This window comes from Thunnus thynnus, chromosome 12, assembly GCF_963924715.1.
Source record: "Thunnus thynnus chromosome 12, fThuThy2.1, whole genome shotgun sequence".
NCBI classification, from domain to species: Eukaryota; Metazoa; Chordata; class Actinopteri; order Scombriformes; family Scombridae; genus Thunnus; species Thunnus thynnus.
In genome coordinates this window covers 25,333,567-25,348,463 of record NC_089528.1, presented here as the reverse complement: position 1 = coordinate 25,348,463, position 14,897 = coordinate 25,333,567, and the positions used below count along the sequence as shown (strand labels likewise).

The window sequence follows — 14,897 nt, the reverse complement described above, 5'->3', positions numbered from 1 at the left end:
CAACAGCATGTGAATTGCAACAACCATTCCTTTATTAAAGGCTGCAAAGCCGCAAAAATCAGGCGGAAAACAAAGCATTTCGTTACACCCGCTCTGCTCCACACTTCACAAGCCGCAGAAGTGTTTGTCTCACTGTAAAAAAGGAGTGGGGCTGCTACATGAAAAAAAGACTTGTTTTACATTGCAGATGTTTAGTTTTTTTTTTTTTTTTCATTCACTTGGCAAATTTTCAGATGCCTGGTTTGCATCTTTTGACACACAACAGGCGTAGGGGTTGGTGGAGGGTGGGCAACGGATGGGCAGGGATGAAAATGAGGACGAGAGTGGGGGAGAGGGGAGCTTGTAAAGGATAGAGGTGGGCAGAAGGGCACACACACACATAAGTATATATATTCATACACACACACTTACCCAGGGGGATGGGTCGTAGTCGGGGACAGCTGGGCATAGATGGATGGGGTGGGGGAGGTTGCTCTGTATGGTATTTACCCATGTGTGTGTGTGTTTGCATCTCATGTATCCAACTGTATCTAATGCATTTTTAAGCGCATTTTTATGTATTTATATCTTTCTGTAACCACAGGTGTTGTTTGTGCTTGACGAATATGTATGTCTTCCTGTCTGTATGTTTTATGAGTGTGTGTGTCTGTGTGTGTGTGTGTGTATGGACAAGGTATTCCTCATGTTGTGGGGACAAAAATCTGTTTACACAGTCATGTTGTAGGGACCCGACTCCCTTATGGGGACAAAAAGCAATCCCCTTAATGTAAATCATTGATTTTAGGTTGAAGACTTGGTTAGGTAAAGGCAAGTTTAGGGTTATATTAAGGTTAGGGTAACGGTTAGGGTTACACAAGTAGTGGTTATGGATAAGTCTCCATGAAATGAATGGAAGTCAAGTTATGGAAACAGGACTCTGTGTGTCTGTTTGGGGAGGGGCACTCTTACAATGTGTGTGAGTGGATGGTGGATGCCTCTGTGTGTGTGTAATGGCCTGTATCATACCAAGCCATATCAAATGGCACACTCTTGGCTGAGTTCCCTATCAAATGTGTACAGCATCCGCAGCACCATGACACATGACTCTGTCTGTCACACACCATAGCACTGCTCTCTGTGCGGCTACAATAGAATATGGATATACACGTACCAATGCACATGATAAAAATCATCTCGTAAATCACACAAATATACACACACTTTGTCCTACACACTTGTGCACAAGCAGATAAAGTCCCCCCCTGCAAAACAAATACACCTGCACTTGAGCGCAAACACACACATGCATGTAAACAAATTCACACACACACATGCAGGTTTATTTAAGTCACTTTTGGGGTATTTACATAGACTTACATTCATTTCCTGGAGACTTACTCTAACCCTAATCATAAACACTCCTTGTCTAAACCTCACCCTTAAGCTAAGCTTAACCTAATCCCAAATCTAACCACTGACCCCAAAAATCACCGCTTTACCAATCGGGGACACAGCTTTTGTCCCCAGTTGCACAAGCTGTCCCCAATCAACTGGTCATAAGTCTGGTTTGTGTCCCTAAAAGTGACTTAAATCGTACACTCACACACACCAGATGAGGCACACATACAGCACACTACAGACATTTAGCTAATTAACTCGTTGCAAAGCATCCACACCTACTCCCTTACGCAGACCCCTACAAATACAAACTCCTGCACGTTTTTACACACACCACACATAACCTTAACCGATAATAATCTTATCATGAGCTCTACACAAACATACACACACACCAAACCTACATGCAGAAGATGCAAACACACACACACACGGCTGTATTACAGTATATAAAGGTCATTAACCAGCACTAATTAGCAGCAACACTGTAAAGCTTCCTGGGGAGAAAAAAAAAGGAAGGAAAGAAGGAATTCAGGATGGTGAGAAGTAAAAAAACTGGAAGAGGGTGGGAGGGGGGAGGGTGCTCAACAGAAGGGCAAAGAGGTGAGGGAGGACGGGAGGAAACCGAGGAGGACATGGAGGCAGATGGAGAGGAGGAGGGGGGAAAAGATGGAGGGAGACAGATGGAGGAGGAAGGAAGAGAGGGGGTGAACATAGAGATGGCCAAGGTGGTTTGAATGTTTCACTGTTTTCAGTCTAAAATGGACTGGAGTGAAAAGGAAGATTTTTCATTAAAAATACATTTTTGGGAGGGTGAGATGAAAAGTTTGATACCAATCTCATGTCTGTGTTGTAAGTATGGAGCTGGAGTCAGGATGTGGAAATGTAAAAATGATAATTTGATGTGCCAGATTTGGGCAGTTTGAGCACAGGTTTTGGTTTCTGTACAGGCACAATGGTACCAAACCTGACAACCGTAACAACTAGAGCAGTTGCTTCATGGATGTATTAAGAGAGAACAATATGGTGCAGTGAGTCAGACTCGCTGCCAATTTCCCGATTGAGCAACTGAGGCACTACAACAAAAAAAATCTCTCGTGGTCCAAAAAGCGTTTTACCCAGAGGCCAACATTATAAAAGAAACATGGAAAACTGTCGATAGGACACCTCCAACTGCAAACAAGGTCAATCATTACTGTTTTTTATGAAATGGTTTTATATTTGCAAAACTTTCCCAGAGTCTATAAAAGCTATTTTTAAGTGCATGATGTCATCCAAAAAATTAAATCTATGGGTCAAGCAGGAGATGAATATAAACACTACTACACATGTGCAGAGGTCTGCACAACACTACACTAGAAACACTAGAAAACTTTTGAGCAATTTTCATTTGAATGAATGGGCGACATCTTGGAGTCAGGAATCTGGTTCTCATAATATATCATTGGGTTGTTGAGGAGGCCCTCACGGGTCCAAGATTTTGGACTTAATGAAATGTACCAGAACCTGATGAGCATAAGGCCTAAGGATAATTAGACATCCAAAATTTACCAAATAGAGAGAGAACATCAACACTGGCAGGAGCTGATGCACCACTAATTATCTGGGGTCGAAAAGAGTAAAAATACTAATAATTCTACCCTGTACGTCACATTTCTCCCTCTTGTGTCAAAATAATACATTTTCCTCTGTAACGATGATGGTGCACCACATGATCAGAATTGATAGCGAGTCCACTTGGATCTACTTGGGTATGCACATAGTGACACACAGCCCCGACGCACTTCGACTGATAATTTGGACCTGGGTGGTCCAAACGACTCCCCCTGAAATCACAAATTGTTTTTTTACATTCGTGTTTGTACTTAAAAACAAGTGTACAAGGGAAATTGCTGATCATTCAATAAACAGAGACGGAGACAAAGATACATACCACCTAGCTATCTTTTCTTTGTCTGAAAACCAGTCCCTTAAATACTACTTGTACAGAATTTAAGACATCTGTTTACTAACCTTACAGGTTAGCAACCGAACCCTCAGAAAGAAACACAAGTCAAAAGTTCAACTATCTTAGTCTCTCTTCACGACCATATATGACAATACGTAGGCATGCACCAAGTAGCATCACAAAATAACATTACTACTATATTAAATTAAGGACAAACCACACTATCCTCTAAAAGCTTATCAGATTTACACATAAACATCTACATAACTATAGTTTATCTTATCACTGGCTCAGGTAAAGGCCTCATCTTACACAGCAAAGAACTAAGTTTAGAATAGACACGGCACACACAAACTAACACTAAACTGAACTTAAACACTATCTGAAACATGTATGATATATTCAAGAAATACATCAAATGTTAACCTATTATTCAGGTTCTTGGTAGGTGGATTTTGCTTCAGACAAGACATTGATATCAATCTCACTCTTGAAATGGAAACAAAAAAAAAACATATTTTCAAAAATATTAAACTATTCCTTTAAGTTTCTTCCCTCTCTTGTTAATCACCGGAGAGCCCTCCAGCTCCTCACACTTCCTCTGTTGTCTCACAGACTTCTTCTTTCCCCTGCATCCCTTTTTTTCACACACACACACCTCATTTTATCACCCACCTTCCTCCCTTATCCATCCATCTTTCTCTATCTCTCTCCTCCTCTCTCCCTCCCTCTGTTGACTTGATATCCCAGTCAGCCTTCTACCTCTGCTTTGTCTCACCTTGTTGCTGGCTAGGGAAAGTGTAAATTGTGTTGCTTTAAATACCCGTGTCTTCCTCGGGCTTACAGCTTGAAGGGGGGAGTGGAGGAGTGGTAGTGAGGAGAGAAGAAAGAAGAGCAAGCCACAGTGTTTAACTTAACGTCTGCTAAGAATAGATAGGTCTCTCCTTTCATTTTTGCAGCTCGGGTGTTTAGCCTGACTTAACCGTTTAAACTCTGACTGAACTTAATTTCGCCCCTTTAACTTTGCTCTTAAGTAGCTTCAAAGGTAAGAAGAACAGCTGTATCTGTATCTGAGGCTTACTGGGGTCATATGCTACAAGCAAGTCACTCTGTGGTGTTTGTAGAAACCAGTTTGGACCGGCGGATGAGTTGGCTGCGCAATAAAATTCGTCAGCCACAGAAACTTTTTTATCTTATTGCAAATAGTCTAATCTCTATGGCACCCATCTTAATGACCACTGCGGCAAAACCCCACCCATCTGACCATATAATGACTGCTGAGATTATTTGAAAGTCAATCTGAAATATTGTTGCAAGATTGATGTTTTATCCTGATGCAGTTAAATTCTACCCACACAGCAGTCAGACTAAATAAACCAAACTTATTTGTGATTAATGTTTGACTGATAGGGCTAATAAGGTTGCTGCCATGTTCGTAAACTGTAAAACATCAAGTGATTTGTATGTATTACGGAGGTTATGGGAGTACCGTTTAATCATCATTAAAACATTTTATACCTTATGCCCCATTACACTGACATTAACCTTTATTTATTAGCTTGTATGATGGAGAAAGTTTTTGTAACATTTACACACAATTACACCTGGAAGCTGCCCAGTACTAGTCTGGCCACTGAGTGACTGCTGCGTTTTCATTTTTCCCACCCAGGTTTTTTCCACCATGGCGTGCCAATTGGCAAGCTTTAGCACATATCCCAAATTTTGTAAACTTTAGGCCACCACTGCCCCAGATCTATTATTTGATATAAATATAAAAGATTACCAAATAATTAAGAAATAATAATTAATAAATGCCAAAGTCACTGAGTCATTGAGATGTAAGTTATTACATCATCTTGTTCGTCATGTTCAAGCCCACCAGACGTAATTGTAGCAGTTTCCGGTTTTAGATTCCATAGTTTCCAAACACTCCAGATAAAAAATGTGTCTAAAATGATGCCTGATTTATCAAGAATAACTCTATGTGATTTATTGGTGCAGCCAAAAGAAATCATCTCCTGACATCTCAGTGTAGACATTATACAGACTTCATAATGTGATGACGCCAGCAGATAGAGAATAATATGGAAACATATTTTTTTGACAACAAAGATTTTTAGAAGGAAATTTAAGAGGACAGTTACAGTTCGACAGGTTAAAGGCCCAGTGTAGCTCAGAGAGTAGAGCATGGCATGACCATTTAGTCCACCAATAATAAAAAGTACTGGGATAAATACTACATTTAAAATAAAGGATTCTTTAAAAATGTGTCCATTCTGTCCACAATGTGTCAAATTCTCACCTCAAAGACCACAGAACTGACCACTGAAATTGTTTTTACCATTGCAAATGTCACACTGAGCCTTGAACACGAGTTGTTCTCGGTCAGAAATGCCAGCACTCTGCAGTGGCCAAAGATACGACACAAGTTTGGCTAACTTGTCGGAGCTCATTGTGGTTGCCTTGATGGGTGATGCATCAAGACAGCCAATTTACCCTAAGTGATCATGCCAAGTAGAGGAGCTCTTGCGATCAGCCGCAAGAATTAGCCCAAGACGCTATTAAAGGAGACACTAATCCGTGGTGCACTTGACCACACATTCAGCCCACAGCCATCATGGTGCTTAGATAAACTAACCGCAAGGTCAGGGCTGTTGTAAAACACCACGGAGAGCGAGGGAGCGACTTACTCTGACACGAAGGGCTTTGAAAGTCTCTGAGTGCCGTTTGAATCCTACTGGTAAACTGCGGGTGGACGTATTTGAGCTATCGCTTTGAATCCTTTCAGCCCAGAGGCAAACCGTAGGGTTTTCTTTTCTAATAAATGATGTTTTCTGAGATGCTGAACCGAAGCTTTAAAATTACCAAAATAGATAAATAAATAATATTAAAAAAAAAATCGCCCGTAGTCGCTGCCTGTTGCTCTAAGCTCTTGTACTGCAAATGTGTGTTTTTGATGCTACATGCAGTTAGTTTGCTCGCCTCCTCTTCTGCATCCTCTCTTCCTGTGTCCCCCCCTCTTTCATGTCTTGATGGGAGTTCCGCCGAAGCACACTTAAGCAGATGTTCTTCCTGCAGAAAAAAAAAAAAATCAATTCCACCGCCGGTGCAAGGATGTGATAACGCTCCATGCCGAATATAAACCTGTCTCCCGCTTGACAATTTGGTTCCAATTAAACTATTTATACACGCCATATTTTCAGGGGTGAGGAGACCGCTTTGAGGCATATCTTCTTATGAGATGTTCCCTCTGTTGGCTTGGTCTTGTCATCAATTATGCCATATTTTTTGTTTTGCTTGAGATTAGGTTGAGTGAGCACTGGCACATTTTGAAGAGAGTGGGAAGGGAGGGGAGCGCAAAGCATGACTGGGTGCACTCAAGGCCGCAATAACTTAACACGGCAAAAAGCTTTGCAGTGCCCATGTTCGGCATTACTTACCATAGGGGAGGGGCTGCATATTTTAGTATACATCTCTTGCTCGGATCCACGTAATCATCTGCCACTCTCGCTGAATGCAAAGAGCAGAATTAGCCTGCACCATCACCCGTTATCAAGGGAGCGCTGTTAAATACCATAATTTGAACCAATTTGAATACTGTTACACACCCTGACAGTTCACTGTTCAGTGGTTTTTGTGGCATTCCGGTTCCAGCTCCAGCCTTTAGAATCCCTTCATTATGCCGGGTCATTTGTATTCTCTTTCTCTTTCCCTCTGACCTGCTCATTTCCATAATGCCTGTCCCGTTTGAGCTTGTTCTGTACCAGCCAGCCGATACATATGCATGGCGTTTAAAAAACTGACACAGATATTGACAAAAGAGGGTTACAACGCCATTAGAGGTATGAGACAGTGCTCTTGTTGTTGCTTTGACCTGTCGAGAACCATTGTCTGCCGCGGTCTCTTCATCTTTGCAGGTCCCTCAGGTCGTGCAGTCTCTGGATGCCAGGGCTGCTACTGACTCATCGCTCTTCCATAGGCCTCGCAGACATACAACTAGATAGCCATTTGTCTGCTTTTTTTTGTCCTTCTGACAGCACGTGTGTGTGTGTGTATGCATTGTGTCTATGCTTTCAGAAAGACAGATAGAGATATATAGATAATCTGACAAGCAGAGAAAGAGATGGGCGGGGGGAGATAGAGGGAAAGAGAGAGGGGGAGGCGAGTAATGCATTTTGTGGGTTTATCTGATTTGTGTGTTGGTGTGTGCTACTATTTTTGCTTGGATTTTCATATAAGCGCAGTTGCTCCTTGACTTGTCTCTATTGCTTCTCTATTGCTCTTTCTTACACTTTTTTTTCCTTCCCTCTCTCTCCTGTTGCCTAGACGACGACCCATTGCAGCCAGTGACCTCAGATGAGACGGTGTCCGTCGGGGGCACGGTGACACTGACCTGCCGGGTGGCCGAGAGCGACAACTCCTCACTGCAATGGTCCAACACTGCACAGCAGACCCTCTACTTTGGAGAGAAGAGAGGTGAGAGGGAGGACATGGGGAGCGGGGACAAGAGAAGCTATTAAAGTTTTAATAATAGGTCATTTGCTTTCCCTGCCTAATAAATTTTTCAGAAAATGGAACTGTTGCCTGGATTACATACAATGGCAATGATTTTTTAAATCCGCGAAATGTGAGGTTGACAGAGACCAGGGTTCATGTCTTAGGTGTTGTTAGGTTTTGGCTGCTAAAAAAAGGTTATTGCTGGGGAAAGACTGTGGTTATATTGAAAAAGTCTGCTCTTCCCAACCCTCTTGAGCTTCAAATCGGTGTTGACTTCTTCAATAGCTAACCAAGACCATGATCTTTCCCTTCCATTAAATTTCCCTTTCAGATATGCTGTAAGGCATCTAAAATAGTCTGATAGGAATACTAATTTGTCTGATAGGGTTTGACACAAAAAAGTATCTTTAAACTTCTTTAAAGTGCATCTACTCCTTCTCGCTCAATAAAATCCAGAATATATGACTATGCAAAAGTGTTTCGTTTCAAAGGTTTAAATGTTGGATGGAAGGTGTCTCATATTGTCAGTGTGCAGTATATGTGTATTTGGGCTTCAACGTTTAACATCACACACACATCTAGTTGCGTTGCCACAAAATCATGCTCGTAGGTACACGTCTTGAATTCAGATTTAAGGTGAGCACAGAGAAACTTTCCTCCTTCAGCAGATGAATTTGAAAACAGTCATCTAGTGCCGACACATCATTCTGCACAAGGATGATCATGTATTCATGTGAAGCAACAATGAGTGTCCTAAGTCGCCTAAACATAATAACACATCCATCAATCACGCTTTCATTTAAAGCATTGCATCCGTTGTCAGTACATCAATGAATGTTTTACAGATTCACACATCCTATATAAATATTTCCTTATGTTGTTGTAATGCAGGCGACGATACGTTTCCTACAAAATGTATTTTCCAATTCAGATTAGCTCTATATGAGTTTTATTTGTAGGAGGCAGGATTGGAATAAAGATGTTTACAGCTGCACCTTTGTTGAACAAGGCGCTAATAATTACTTTGTACATAGCGGGTCAAAAGCTTTGTTCAAGAGAAAAAGCCTCAAACAAAGACGTTTGGCAGCTTAGAAAGCAGACAACATGTTACTGTAATATTGCATGGTGACAAAAGTGCTCAATATGTGCAACAAATAATACCAAAGGGAAAAAAACAAAGCCTAGAGTCTTTTAGGCTAAAACGTTGCATCAATGTGTATTTTGAAAGGGAGACTTCCCTCTCCTTGGTGCAGTGGTCTAACAACAGACCCTGTATTTTGACAAGAAAAGAGAGGTGAGAGAGGATGGCTGGTGGCGGGAAAAAATTGACACTTTAAATAAGGACTGACATTATAAATATGGAGTTTTGGTACTAATGATTACTTTTGAATGTGTTGGCTCAAAACCCATGATTCAAAACATTGTCAGGAGTGAAAAGAAGCCTGTACAGCAGCCAGTTTGAGTATAAAGCCTGTGGACATTATTAGGAAAAGACTTTTTATTTTTCATGATTGAAAAATGCATCAAAACAACAGATAAAGTTAAATAATTTAAAAGAAAACTTGTAGCTTGATGAGCTAAAATGTTTGCTTCAACCTTTTCTAGCCTGTCCGACATCACACAACAGATTTGATACTTGGGGAGCAAAAACAGGAGAGAGAAGTACAGATGGAGGGAATGACTGATTGGAGAGTCAAAGCTTAACAGAAGAAGTGAAGTGATGGAGAGATGAAGTCAAGAATGGCGAGAGTAGAGACGGATGCAGGCTGAGAACTTCTCATTGCAGAGGGCCAACATTTGTGCAAAGGACAATTTTGGAGAACAGAGAGGCGAGAGACACCAGGGAGGGAGGAAGGTGGGAAAGGACAAATGGAGAAACTAGCAAGTCTTTACTCCAGATGGAGCTTCAACCACAGAAGGGAGTAGAAAGACTGAAATTTAGCCACTTCTCTGCAATGATACAACACTTAAAAGCTGACCTCTAGAATTGAGAATTGAGAAGAGTACTGGATGAGGAGGAGGAGGAGGAGGGAAAAGGGAGAAAAGAGAAGGAGGAGGGAGGCAGAGGGAGCAGCAACTCCCCACTGCAGTGGTCCAACATGCACAGCAGATGCTGTACTTTGGAAAGCTGAGAGGAGTTGGAAACACAACAGCTTTTCTGGCAAGGGAGTGGCAGATAGAGAAAATGAAGGGATGAGGAGAGCAAGAATATTTCTGACTTTTATCAGATGTTGATACAACCATGTAAACCTGATTACAGAGTCGACATGAACGTTGAAATAATGTCCACAGTCATTCATACAAGCAGACCTAAATAACAAAACAAGAAGAGATTGTTTGCTAGCTAGTAGGGCTGGGTTTAAAAAAATCGATTTCCCATTCAAATCAATCTTCACTGAAATTTTCCAATATTGATTCATAAAATCCAAGATTGATCTTTTAATATATGCCTTTTCCTGTGGATTTTAAATCTGCCTTTAGGCTTGGCAGTCATAGTGTTCGTCTACAAAATGAACACTAGGTTAAGGTCCTGCTTAAACTTGCTTAAACCTGCATTTTTTTTTTTTGCCACTTGGGGAAAACTTAGCAAACAATTGCCTGTTTACACATCTAGCAGTAACATTTACCGTGTTTCTGTCTATCTGACAAATGTAAGTCCAATATTCACTCTCCTTTCGGCTCTGGTTTGGTCTCCACCAGCTCCGTAGGGAAATATCTGGCTCTTTAGCTCCTAAACGCTATGCTCATCATCTACTGTAGTTACTAATTTCATCTGTCTGTTGTTTGGTGTCTAGCAGGTAGTGTACGGTGGGTTTTTTTAGAGCTTTTTTTGCAGAAACAGTTGAATGAACAATTATAGCTAAAAAAAAAAACATTGTTGACTGTTTGGAGGAAATTGGATGCAAACACTGTTTCTTGTGTCCAGGTCACACACTCAGATCTCATTGAAATTATATTCAGTTTCCAAAGTTTTAAGTTCCAAGTTTTAATGTGACTTCTTCTCTTGCCATATCATCTCTGAGTTGAACTCTCCCAGACAAGACTGTCCAGAAATTCCTTGATGGGATTTTTACTGTAATTGGCCAGTCAAGGAGAGAAAGGAGAAAGAAGGACGGGCAGATTAAAAGTAAAATAAAAGGATGTTGCGATGTAAGGAGTGAAGGACAACAGAGGGAAAAGACAGACTGGAAATTGAGAAGAGCAGCAAGTCATCTATGTAACAGCACGGTGCAGACAGTATGCTTCTGAGTTTAGACAGCAAGAGATGGAGGAATGAGAGGAAAGAGGAAAAGACAGATATACTAGCAGAACAATGGGAAGGGGAAAAAATGGAGTTGATGAAAGAAAGCATAAGAGAAAGAGAATTGGAAAGGAGAAAAAACAGGACCATGTTCCAACACTGCACAGCATGCAGCAGGCTGTGGAGAGTTGAGACTTAACAAAAAATGGATGGGCGGAGGGAGCGAGGGGAGGGAGGGTTGGTCGAACAGCATGATGACAGTTAGAAGAAGAAGAAGAAAATGATGAGTGAAAACTCACAGTGATGGCCGCCACACTGCAGACTAGAAACCACTACAGAGAGATCAGAGATGGCACAAAGACAGAGGAAGGAGATGAATAAGCAAAGGCAGAAGGTTAGAGGCTTTTCTTTACTTATTCCTTTAAACTTTATCAAAACAGGTAACCCTAACAACAGAAAAACCTTTGTTGTAGATATGTACTTAGCCATGAAAGCAAGATAATCATCAAATTGAAGTCAGAGAGGACGAAGAGGAGGAGAAAAGGAGGGTGTGGTGAAGGAAATGTATGGAGTATGAGGGCAGAGTGGTAGGTATTACATTATAGAGAGAAGAGAAATTAGATTGTAAAGATGATGCAGAGAGATAAAGGGAAAGAGACCTTGGATTTAATTTATAAGAAAGGTTCTTATTCGCAAATAATGTGAAAAACAAAGAAGAGTCAAAGCTATGATATATGAAATGTTGATGTTTTTGGCATAATCACAGGGTCACGTTAATTTGATCCAATTCTCGGTGGTAGATTGTAAGCTCAAACTGACTTTTATCATTATTCGGGCAAGGAAAGACACTGATATCAGTTTCATCTGAGAGAGTGGGCATGTTCAGACACATTTTTCAGACACATTTCTTAAACAACCCTTGTAAAGCTACATGGAAGTGAAAAGAAGAACTCAATTTAAAAAAAAACTAAAGTAAAAGAACAACTGAGAAAACCAGTCTATTTCCAATGGAGCAGAGCTAATGAGAGTTCTGCATCTGCAGCATAACTGCCTAGATAAAGATAAAGCAAAAGAGGAAATTAATTGTTAAGGGACACAAAGCCCAGTTGTGTTTATTAAAGCAGATACAATGACAAAAAAACACATTTTACAACTAATCCTGTCTTGTATTAATCTGAGCGTGAACATTTAGTGCAAAGAAACCTGTCATTCAATGGTGAAAATAAATTATCTGATAACTGTGGCCAATTCAGGATATTTTCTAATATTTTAAGGCCTTAATTCCAGCTAATTTATTATAAGACCCTTTTAAGGACCCACAGATACCCTGGAGGGACTGTGTGGGAGTGGATGGATGGATGGATGGATAGATGGATGGATGAGGGGAGAAAAGACACCCAGTGCTGCTTAATAGAAGAGATTAGACAGCTAGGAAAGCATGAAAACAGATGGGTTTCTACTACATTAAGGCTGGACTATCAGGAGACGGAGACATTGGGACAGAGAAATGGACATAAGGGAGACGAAGACAGGTGGAGAAACAAAAACAGAGAAATCAAGAGGGAAACAAACAAGGACGTTACATTTGCATATTTGACTTGTAGCTGGCGCCGTCCTCCGAAACTACTCAAACTAACTTGAAAGTAGCACTCCTCTGCACCAACCATGACTGTCAGAATTTCTTTCTCAGGAGACTCAACGGCTTCAGAGTGAGTCAGCCAATCTCAACTGTTCCACTTGACATTGTGTTGTGTTCACTTGAACTTCAAGCTCAGGTGTAAGCTTCCTAGAATAGTTATTATGCAAAAGTAATTGTAAATCCCAGAGGTAGGTGAGAGACTTATATACTGTCAGGAGAAGAGATGAAACCATGAACAGTATAATAGACAGTTCTCTTGCTTTATTCCTTAGTTTGAGACTTAGTTTGTTTGTTGCCCTTGGCAACCAAACAAAGTCTTTTATTCAAAATACAATCGGCATTTTACATTTGGAGTTGAAAAAGTTGAAGCGTAAATCTTGCTCCATTATTTTTGACTTGATGATTTATGCTTTGTTGTATTTTATCTATATTTTTCACAAGTGTACTGTATACTCTGATAGTGTCTTAATACCATATTTTGTCTTACACGTTATGTGTTTCATTGCTGCTTTTATTTTTTGGTAAGCCAAAGACATTTTTTTTTACTTTGGTGGACAATAAAGTTTCATTATTTTAAATTCTATTTGATGAAGATTAATCAGCTCAGTTTACAAGCCAATTAGCTATCAACTAATAGGCCGATTATATTAAACCCAAATTTAACATGTGAAAAGATATCCCTCTGGATGCTTGAAACCAATTTGTTTCTAATATGTTTTTCAAAGGAGATTTTGTGCAGTTACATCATTTATTATACATCTTTGCAAACTACACAACAGTACTGTTAGACTGAGGAGAGCTGTACTGTCTCTTCACATGTGAGGTTAAACACTCAACTCTAAACAACTTTGTGAAATGAGAACAAACTCTGAAATGCAGATTACATGTTGTGGACACAGAAAAATATAAAAATTACATTCCACCATTGTGAAAAGATTATCTGACAGTACCACAAATTGGATACTGTATATTCACTTGTTAGCTAACGATTAGCTCTCAGCCTGAGAAATGAGGATAAATAAGGATATTTGTTTTGGTTTGTTGCTTGTGATTAGAAACTAAAAACTTCGGGGAAAACACACAAAAAACTTTTCTATATGATTTAGCAAACAAACCAAGGTTATCAAGTTTTAAAAGTAAATACGTCTGTCCACCTTAACAGCCATGCCTTTTTCACTGCTGTAGTTCAATATGAAGCTACATCATGTCTCTAGCTGCGTCCACTGCCACTTCAACACTTTCCTTATGTCACTTCCTTTTTGAACAAGGACCCTGTTATATATATTTTATGATGTATTTGTTCCATAAAATTTCATGAGACTAGACAGATAGCCTACACAGAGTACCGAAACCTCAAATGCTTATCTCACCCAGACAATAAAAGAAGACCGGCAAATGCAAATATTCGCAATTTGTTTTGCAAACACATTTCCTTACTAGATGAAAAACCCTCTATATTTGCTTTGAGTCCATCTATAATTTTATTTATTTGTCATGTGTGGTTTCCATGAAAGCATATCAGGAGACATCAGACAGGCTAACTGCCTCAGAACAATTTAACGAGGTAATGGCTCTCTGGTGATTTACAAAGCATGGTGGACAGGGAAGCTCTTGTCTAGTGGGAGGATATTGAGTAGGCAGGCGTTAACCATGGTAAAAATGACTATAACTTGCAAATATTTTCATTAAAAACTCACCCTAAGCACTTTTTAAGTTTGTGCCACTTATAATGCTAAACAGTCTTAAGTGAAACAAGGGAAAAAATATTGAAATTGATGGAAAAATCCCCATTCAGCCTCTCAGGGAATGAGAAAAAACTGACAATGACTTTTCACAACACAGTGCGAGATGGTGCAAATGCAGGGTGTGAGATGTTTTTTGACATTTTCTGAAAAACTATTGATCCACATCGCATCAGTCAAAGTTTTCTTGGTGTCTGGGAAGGCTCTCTGGAGAATGTATTAACAACCATCACAGGACTGAAAGTCTGTAAGATAGACTTTGAAATCTAGTACTTGAAAGAAGGCTTTTTCTGCATTTTGTTTTTGTATCATCTGAACTCTATGTTTTTTTCCAAGTGTCCTTAAAATAATCGTGTGTAACAGAAGACGAGTGCAAGGAGAAGAAAGAGATCTAGAGAATTCAAAGTTAAAAAATCCAATTATTTTTAAGGTTAATGAAGTAAACATATATAA

The 14,897-nt window shown here is 40.0% G+C and overlaps 1 protein-coding gene across 2 annotated transcripts in view; it reads left to right on the top strand.

The window, feature by feature from the left end:
* Positions 1–14,897, top strand: part of cadm3 (cell adhesion molecule 3) — a 92,450-nt gene that overhangs the window by 31,749 nt on the left and 45,804 nt on the right. For both annotated transcript variants that reach the window (XM_067606575.1, XM_067606576.1), the window contains exon 3: positions 7,652–7,801. In XM_067606575.1, coding sequence (XP_067462676.1) covers positions 7,652–7,801 — 150 coding nt within the window. The remainder of the gene's footprint in view (positions 1–7,651; positions 7,802–14,897) is intronic.